General features: G+C 52.6%; 1 protein-coding gene across 2 annotated transcripts in view; it reads right to left on the minus strand.

Annotated features, from left to right (window-relative positions):
- The window catches only part of Eml1 (EMAP like 1), a 159,010-nt gene extending 150,841 nt beyond the window's left edge, over positions 1 to 8,169 (minus strand). The window contains exon 1 of one of the 2 annotated variants that reach the window (XM_038337119.1): positions 8,081 to 8,169. Coding sequence is in view for 1 of the 2 variants with exons in the window: in XM_038337118.1 (XP_038193046.1) it covers positions 5,903 to 5,930 (28 nt within the window). In the remaining variant the exon portion in view is untranslated. Of the gene's footprint in view, positions 1 to 5,902; positions 6,229 to 8,080 lie in introns of those variants that run through there. The other variant, XM_038337118.1, reaches the window with a different exon arrangement.
- Positions 8,170 to 9,708: the final 1,539 nt, after the last annotated feature.

The raw sequence follows: 9,708 nt of genomic DNA on the forward strand, positions 1-9,708 counted from the left end.
ATGCATAGGGTCCCTGAAGTCACGAATTCCAGGGAAGTGCTGTGGAATAATTGTCTTGTATACTGTAAAGATCTGTCACTCAAATTGGTTTAATAAAATGTTGATTGGCCAGTAGTAGGCAGGAAATATAGGCAAAGTGACCATACTAAGGATGCTGGGAAGGAGAAGAGTGGAGTCAGGAGTCACTAGTCAGATGCAGAGGGAGCAGGAGATGAATGTGCCATGCTAATAAATGTACCACCATGTGGCAGAGCATAAATAAGAAATATAGGCTAATTTAAATGTAAGAGTTAGCTAGTAATAAGCCTGAGCTATCAACCAAGCATTTATAATTAATATTAAGCCTCATCATGTTTATTTGGGAGCTGCTGGAGGGACATAAACTTCTATTTACAGGGAAGGTCCTGACGAGTCAGACCCTCTTCCTATGTCTGGTGATAGACTAGTTTTGAACAGGAAGAGAGGGACAAGAACACTCAGCACAATGCTAGGGGCGATGGGACCTGTCAGAGAGAGCAGCCGGAGAGTATCTCATAGTGCCAATCCTGGCTGACTGATCTGATCTTTCTCTCTTGGGCTCAGTTTTCCCCATGCACAGCACGGGGACTGTGAGCTGGAAGTATAGTATGAACCATAAGGGACAGTAAATGGGAGCAACCACCCAGGGCTTCTATCTACCTGTACCTGCTCTGCCCCACACCCAGCCTTTTCTGTGAGGCAGCTCAGTGATACTCAGGTTAATCCCTTCAAGCCAGCTTCATCTGAGTGCTTGCCACATCTATAGGGACATTTTAAAGAGGGCCACCCGCTGCTCTTCCAGACTCCACATGTGTAGGGAACTGAAAGACGAACTCTCACGGAATCTCCACAACATCCAAGGTCACAGTGTCATCTCCCCCTCCCAGATGAGACTAAGATGTCCTGCTGGGTCCTACCTGGTCTCTTGACCTCCACTGTCTTTCTCCAGTGCCTCTGTCCATAGAACCTTAACAACCCAGGCCCCTCCTTGGCTCCAGAGTCTTCACTGATTCCCTACCTATAGAATGAAGCCCGAATGTAGTTATATTACTAGAAAGGGGGATATCAGACAGTCCTCAACCCCAGAAGGCAAGCAGCCTGGAGCAGAGCCTCAGGGCCCAGAGGCCCCTCCAAGAACAGTGTTCCAGAGAGGTATGGGGTTTGGATTCTGTTTTGTTTTGTTTTGTTTTGTTTTGTTTTTGAGACAGGGTTTCTCTGTGTAAAAGCTCTGGCTATCCTGGAACTAGCTCTGTAGACCATGCTGGCCTTGAACTCGCAGAGATCCTCCTGCCTCTGCCTCCACGTGCCTTTAATCCCCACGGTTTGAATCTTGAATGTCCCTTAGAGGCCCATATGCTAAAGGCCTGGCCTCTGGTCTGTGGCACTATCAGCAGATGGTGGAAGCCCTAGGAAGCAGGGCACAGCGGGAGGAAGTTCAGTCACTGGAGCATGCTCTGGGAGATGCTACCAAGACCCTGTCCCCTCCTCTTTCTCCCTCAGCTTCCTGGCTACTGTGAGGTCAGCCACTCTGCCACCATGTGACCCACCATAATGCCCTGCCTGCCACAGGCCCGAGCCACGGGGCTAAGTGATTACATATAATCCTACAGTGAAGGCAAGTTGGCCCTTTCCTCCTTGTGATGTAAGAGTCTCGGGCACTCTGTCACTGTCACAGAAAGCAGATGGATAGTGTTGAGTTCATCTCCTCCTGAGATGCTCACGAGGCTCTGAAGCAGGCTGTCAATCAGCCAGTCAGCAGGCACGGAGGACAGAACCCAGGCTGCTTTGCTGTCACGGAGTCTTTTGGATGCTGAGGTCATTTCACTCCTCTTGTCATTCCTCCTGTCCCGGGGCCAGCATGTTGGTGTGCCTTGAGATACCCAAGGCAGAGAGCATGGCTCAGACTATCAGAGGAACCCAGGCTACCTCAGTCCTTTTCTGGAACCAGTGGCCTGAGAATCACCTCAGAGGCCTCCTCTGTGTTCCAGGGTCACTCTTGGGTTCTCTCTGCCCCTTTCACAGGGTTTGCCTGCCCCAAACAGAGAAGAGACAGCTGTCAGGCCTGTCCTCGAAGATCTGCACAGCTGGAGTCTGAGACAGCATGGATTGGGGGCAGCCTCCAAGGAGACACTGAAGCAAGAGCCAGGGTTAGCTAGGATAAGGAGAGGAGGTGGGGCTGCCTTGGTGCCTGCTGAGGAACCAGCATGAGGCCCTGGGAGAAAGGAGTCGGGTCTCTCAAGTGTCTGAACAAACCAAGGGAGCCGTGGATGGCTCCCCCACTGTCTTGGGAAGATGTCTCTGAATTGAGGCAGAGAGCCAAGTACTTCAAGAAATAAGTATCTGGGGAGCCTGTGAGGATGTCAGGGGTCCTCTTAGCTGGATCTCTTGGCAAAGGAGTGTGAAGCAGGTTGATGTTAATAGAACAACCCTCCCTCCATGACAGGATCAAGAACAAGTATTTCTAGCTGGGCAGTGGCGCAGGCCTCTAATCCCAGCACTTCTGAGACTGAGAGGTGAGTCTCTGTTCAAGACCATCCTGGTCTACAAAGCAAGTTCCAGGACAGCCAGACAGAGAAACCCTGTCACAGACAGACAAACAAAAGAGTAGCCATTTCTCAAGGTAAGAATGGGCTGACGGCAGTGGACTTGGAAGAAGCTACACAGGAAACGAAAGTTCACTCAGCAATCAGACACATACTCAGTTATATACTCAGTTATACCCCACCCCCGTACATATACTGTCTCCTCCCCTCCTCCGTAGACTCAGTCATGCCCCCCACCATATACTCACTTTTGACCCCCCCCCCGCATACTCAGTTATGGTACACACACACACACACACACACAGACACACACACACACACACACACACACACACCATGCTCTCCAGTAGGACAAATGTTCACTCTTCATATATATGTGGCCCAAGGCCACAGAGCCAGTGAGTAGTAGGGCGGGGGTTTGAACCCTAAGCTGGTCTGACTGCATTCACCGATGTCTGATAACACAGTAGGCTGTTCTTAAGGCTCACGTCATTTCCCTTCCTAAACACAGAACCGACAGCCCAGGGCTGGGCTACTCCTTCCTACTGAAAGGGACTGGATGTTGTAAGGCCCACACAGGAATGCTGGGATGTGTGGAATCATCCCTTCAGGACCAGTCTGTCCAGAAGATGCTAACACAGACCCAGTGAGGGAGGCGGTAAATCCTCATTTTACCTATGACGAAACTAAGGCTTTGCCAGGCCAAGTGATGCATCCAAGTCACCCCTGTACCCCGGAAGTAGAGTCTAGTATAAAATGCAGGCATGGAAAAGGCCATGCCTTTGGTGGGCCGGGCAGTTCCTGCTATAAATACAATGCTGACTCCTAGGTAACCTTAGCCTCCCCCAGGCTTGCCCGCCCAGGCAGAAGGCCATAAATCGCAGAGTCTGCACCGCCTGCTGTGTTCCCCTCTCCACGGAATTTTCCGGATGCCCTAACAAGGTACCACATTTTTTAAAACAGGCTCCAGATAATTGGAGGCAGTGTTGAGCTACCTAGCTATCTCTGAAAAAAGGGGGTGTTGCTGAAGCCAGGGCGAGATTCCTGGAATAAGGAAGGACCTTACCTGGGTACTGAGCAAAGAAAATAGGGGGGGGGGGGGAAGCTTGGTTTAGGTATCTGCTAGACCTTCTAGCAGTCGGATGACCTTGGGCATGCCATCTGCCCCTGGATTTCTGTTTTCTTCGCTCTACAGTGGAGTTGATGTCCCTCACCTCCAGACAGTAAACAGCATGTCCAAAATGGCCAGGACTAGGAAGGTGTCCTGGTCCCTTCAGCTTATTTCCTGACTGTCCAGCCCCCACACGGCTAACATGATAATGGTGTTTTGCGTTTCTTTATTCCTACCGCAGCATGAAGAGGAGGGAGCCCCTTCATTGGCCCCCTTTGAATAGATGAGCAAACCAGGGAGCAGTGCCCAAGGACTAGAACGTTGATACTGCTGTCACAGTCCCTGAGACTAGTCAGGGACAACAGGGAGATTCCACTGCAGCTTCCTGGGTCTGTTGCTGGAGGCAGAAGTCCCGGAGAAACCTGAATGTCAGACATGTATTCAAGGAGATCCTTTCCTGCACAGAGCCTCCTACACTGCACCCACTAGCCAGTTTGGTTCGCTGTTGTCTGGGGGAAAGGTGTCTCTTGTGTTTTCTATTGTTCTGTTTTTTTAAACAGGGTCTCTCTATGAAGCTGAGGATGGCCTCAAACTTTAAATCCTCCTGCCTCAGCCTCCCTAGCAGGGCATATTTGTGTTCTTAAACAAGGCACTGTATCAAACCCATGTAGGGAGGACAAAGACCATCATGTTGTGCTTTACAGGAAAATGACACTTAGAACTTGCCCAGGGCCTCTGCTGAGCCTGGACAACGTGAACCAGCACTGACCCCAGCTCCAGGCCCCCAACCCAATGCCCCTCTCCTAGTCAAGGACAAGACAGAGAGGACACACTGGCCCCCAGGCCCAACACGCATGTCCACTCAGTGCCACGCCATTGCCCTGGCAGGCTAAATATTGTCTTTGCCTTCCTGAAATACTCTACCTACGGGTGGCTTTACAAACTGCTAAAACGAGGGCTGTGTCCCGGGTGCAGGGAGAGCTATTCCGGGTTTGTGTCAGGTGTGGGGCCTGGCCAGCCAGAGACTGCTGCTGGCTGCTCCCCAGGCACCGGGGGCCTCCACGGCCGTAGCAGCAATACTTGGCAGCCAGCTCTGCTGGCGCCCAATGGAAGCAGGCGAGGTCAAGCTGCTTTTGTCCGTGTCTCTCTCCCAACACATATGCATACACAGAGCCAGGCCCAGACTGTCCATCAGATATCACAGTGCCTTCTGGGACAGCCTGGCATGCCTATGAATGCCCAAGAATCACCAAGGTGAGGTTTTAGGATAAAGTCTCTATGGGCCAGAACCAAGGACGCCACCGTGGGGAGATGCCCAGCCCGTGTGTGCCTCTGAGCACCTGCCCTTAGCGCACTTTTACCCTGTCTCAAAGGAGCTGCTATACTCATGGCACACCGGGCATCAGCAGCTACTTTTGTACATTACTGTAATTTTCACACACTGTGAGTCAGGTACCTAACCACATTCCCATTGACACCTACGGACACTGAAGCTCAGAGAAATCAAACCACTTGATCGACGTCACACAACCTAGAGATTGGAGCCTGGGCCACTTCCTCCAGATCCCCACAGTAGACACTGGTGATTCTGTTCTCCACACCCACCCTTCCCCAGCCTAGTTCAAGGAAAATATCACAGCTTGCCCACTATTTGAGACAACCAATCCCCACCGCATATCAGGGCATGTGAGGAAAACCCAGAATCTGACTGCATCTCCTCTCGCCTGTATCCCTAACCACCTCCAGCCCAGAGGGTTTGGAGGTCTCAGCGAGCTGGTCTCATGCTGGTGCAGGGACCCAGGACATCCCAGTGGGCTCAGGATTCCAGGAAACCTCCCAGGACCTATGTAATCACCCCAGATTAATGGTGACATGCCTTCCCTTGCAGATGGTATCAGAGGCCATGCACCCTGTACCCACTTTGAAGCCCAGTCCCCTAGCTTGATTCCCTCACCCTGTGGCCAGCGCTGCCCCTTTTCCAGGCTGACAGTCTGAGAATCTGTTAGAGGCGCAGCTTCCTGCTAAAGCCTACTAGGAAATCAGGGGGTGCGGCCAGGACTGAAACTCAAACTGCCTACGCTGGGCTGCAGCTCCCAGGTGTCGAGCTAGGAGGAAAGGGTCCCCACCTCACTGGTGCCTGCAGCCCGTGGGGGGCCGGGTGCCCTTGGTGACTGGAGACCTTGCCTTTGCAACCGGAGCTATGGCCGGTAAATATAGCTCTGCCACTCACCAGCTGAGGGGCCCTCGCCGTCCGACATGGTGGGGAAGATGGGCAGCCAGCTGGCCACCAGCCTGCAGAGACACTCAGAGCCCTCAACAGCCGTCACCCACCCAGTCTGGCTCAGGACTGCTCCGTGTCCAGCTCCTAGGCAGTGTCCTGCCTCAGCCAGCCTGGCCACCCCCCCATGTTGGGCTGGGCAGATAAGAGCGTGCTCCCAGTGCCAGGAACCTGTGCGATTGGTGGATAATTCTAGGCACTGCCCTCCCCTGCCTGGGGCCTCTCCTCAGCAGCCCCGGAATGTTGCTTGAGAAGCCATTGCACCCCTGGATGCTGGATCAGTCCCCAGAACCCCAGCTCTGGAGATTATGGAATGCCTATTCCCTCCCTCCTGGTAGTTGGTCCCACCTACTAAGTCAGGACCATTTATGGGCATTTAGTGAAGGAGGATATCAAGAGATGCTGCCAGAGAGTGCACGCTGGTACCAGCAGAGCATGGTCACACCCGTCATTTCATCCTGCTTCCCAGACAACCACATCAGGTCCCTGTCACAGACAGGGTTAAGTGACCCTGAAGGGAAATCAGCCCTCTAGGGGTGTAACCGGGATCTGGAGCCAGGCTGTCTGTCTCCAAGGCATAGGAAGCCTTGCTTTTGTTTAGCCAAGCACCTACACTTCTGAACACGCACAGGGTGCTTTCTGCTCCACATGTGGGGAGCTGCGTAAAGACGGGAAGTGGGGTGACTTCTGTGCTCACACGGGAAACATACAGTTGAGAGAACACACGGCTACAAGCACTTAGTATGTTTGCTGTATGCTTGACTAAGAGTCAACTCAGTTCTCTCCTGGTTTCCAAAAGGTAGTGGGAAGTTCTGGTGTAGAGCCAGGGCTCTGGGCGGCATCACCCTGGGGCCTGGGGTTATTCCAGTTGTGAGACACGCAGGAAGGGAAAAGGGGCTAAGGGCGGATCTGGGAATAAACTCAGAGAGACCCGGAAAGCTTTCACTCTCTCCGTGGAAGAGTTGTCTGGCTACCACATCCATTCTAGGAATGTGAGCTAGCGGGTGCAAAGGAAAGAGGTGGCAGTCACCAGCAGGAGAGTGGCAGGGGTCTCCAGCACAGGCTGAAAATGATGGTACTGTTCAGACAGGAAGCACATTTTCTTGTGAAGGGACACATTCAAGGCAGGAGAAGCCAGATGAGCTTCCTGGAGGAGGAGCCAGACACTGGTGCTAGAGGACCAAAGCACCTCTGAAAAACAGTTCCAAGGCCTCCTGGCAACTCTTGTATGGGTGCTCAGGCCTTTCCTAACTCAAAGACCAGAGGATTGAGGTTACTCCGTTTCAAAGGAAGTCCTTCCCAGGAAAAGTGGGGAAGCACAGCTACTAGGTAACACCTAATGCTCACCCCAGCACTGCCCCACCAGTCCACGGAGACTAGCAAGAGAATTCAGACCTGGTCTCCAGGTCTAGTTCATGCTGTTCCCTACACCAGGCATTTCCCATTTTTCCCTTCTGTCCTCCTATTCTTGTTTAACCGCCCACAGGCAGTTCAGGGGCTCTTGCCCTGGGCCTCCACTGCCGCTGAATACCACTGTAACTCGGCCTCTCTGTGGTCAGTCCCCAGTCTTCACTGTGTCGATTCCTCGGTCTCTCTGTGGTTAGTCCCTACTCTTTACTATGTTGATTCCTCGGCCTCTCTGTGGTCAGTCCCCAGTCTTCACTGTGTCCATTCCTCAGCTATCCCTTGTTGTTTTGATGGATAATGAGCTCATCGCTGTTGGTAGTACACAAGCAAAGCTGAACAGCCTGCTTAGACACAAAGGAAGTTCAAGTATCAGGTGGGGTTAGAGTATATGGTGTTGGAGACCCTTGAGGGTGACTAACTACCATGTTGGCCTGGAACTTCTCCAGTTTTAACACTGAATGTCCTGCCTGCCTCCAGAGAATGTCCTCAACCCCAGAAAACAAGAATTGATGGCCACACTGGGTCTCTCCCACTAAGGCCTTAATTTTAAGTGATAAAAGAGAAAGCAAACCCAGACCCCCTGGAACTGTCTCCAGAACCCTAGAGTCTCCGTCTCCTCCTTCCTGGATGTCTCTCCTTCCTCCTTGACCCTGGTGCCAGGTCAGAACTACCTAGTGCTTGCTTGGGGAGAAGTCAGAGAAGGACCCTAGGACAGCACCTTACCTCACAGCGGGAGGAACGCAGCCTTTGGGGTATGGTGGTTCGAATGGGAACGCCTCCCCCGCATAGGCTTATATATTTGAATACTTGGTCCCCAGTTGGTGGCACTGTTTGGAAAGAATTAGTAGACATGCCTTATTAGAGGAGGTGTGTCACTGGTTTGAAGGTTTCCAAAGCCCATGTCATTCCCAGGTTCTCTCTCTGTCTTGCCTTGTGCTAGTGGGTTAAGATGTGAGTCACTGTTCCAGTGCTCTGCCTGCCTGTGGCCATGCTCCCTTCCCTAGTGGTCATGGCCTCTAAGCCTCTGCAACCATGAGACCCAAAATCAATGCTTTCTTTTATAAGTTGCCTTGCTCATGGTGTTTGATCACAAGCACAGAAAAGTAATGAAGACAGAGGGTGAGGGGCAGTGGGAATCAGTGGTCCACAGAACTTTAGGTGTGCAGCGAGTCACAGTAGGTAGCGTCTGTGTCCCCAGGGAGGTAAGACCAGGAAAGGAGTGGCCACTAGAACGGTGTTGGCATGATGCTGGAGAGTCAGATCCGCCTCTCAGAACCTGTGGCTTTGGGCTATGGTGCCCCTCTCTGTTTCTGTCCTTCCACATTAGAAAGCTAGGGGGCAAAAGAGTCCCAAGATTCCCTGTATGCCCAGCCTCTGGTCTCACCTCCTGCAGTAACTGTTCTGGAATCCTGGGATAGGTTCATTTCACAGGAGCACACTTCAGGGCAGAATAGTCCAGTGACTCGCTGCAAGGGCCCGGGAGACCACCACAGCTGCAAGGCCCAGGAGACCGCCACAACTTCAGCCAGGGTGTCAGGTACACGGCATGTCCTAGAGTCCAGTGACTCGCCGCAAGGCCCAGGAGACCACCCACAGCTGCAGCCAGGGTGTCAGGTACACGGCATGTCCTAGAGTCCAGTGACTCGCCGCAAGGCCCAAGAGACCACCCACAGCTGCAGCCAGGGTGTCAGGTATACGGCATGTCCTAGAGTCCAGTGACTCGCTGCAAGGCCCAGGAGACCACCACAGCTGCAATGCCCAGGAGACCGCCACAGCTGCAGCCAGGGTGTCAGGTATGTGGGGCAAATGGTGGGGCTTAGGGAGGAAAAGCCACAGAGATGCTCACTTTTGGCCCTGGAAGGCAGCCTGCAGGGCCAGGGCTGGAAAGAGTCTGGTGGCACACAGACCAGGACAGTCACCAGCTCTATGAGGGCCTTGGGATGACTGGACAAGCCTGGGCTCAACCTCCATATCCTCCCTGGCGGGGGCTACCCAAATGCCACAAGGAGCTTCTGCCTCCTTCCCTGGAGCCATCCTACCCAGAGAGACAGCCCAGTGTCAGCTCCTGTGTACTGGCCACTTCCCTTTCCTGTCCTTGGCCCCAAGTCCCTTCCTGTTCTCTTTATTGTAGGAACATGTGTTAGGATAAAACAAACAACAACTTGATTCTCTTGTCCTTGAGATCATAACAGCAGCCAATGAGCCCACTGCATGTATGAGAATTTGTGGACATGTGGATATGTATGTGTATATACATGTGTTTGATAGTGGGCATGTGGAGTGTGTATGTGACAGTGTGGATATGTGTTCCCATGTGAGCGTGTACATATGTACATACATGTGCCTTCCAT

This window comes from Arvicola amphibius, chromosome 7 (assembly GCF_903992535.2).
Source record: "Arvicola amphibius chromosome 7, mArvAmp1.2, whole genome shotgun sequence".
Classification (NCBI taxonomy): domain Eukaryota; kingdom Metazoa; phylum Chordata; class Mammalia; order Rodentia; family Cricetidae; genus Arvicola; species Arvicola amphibius.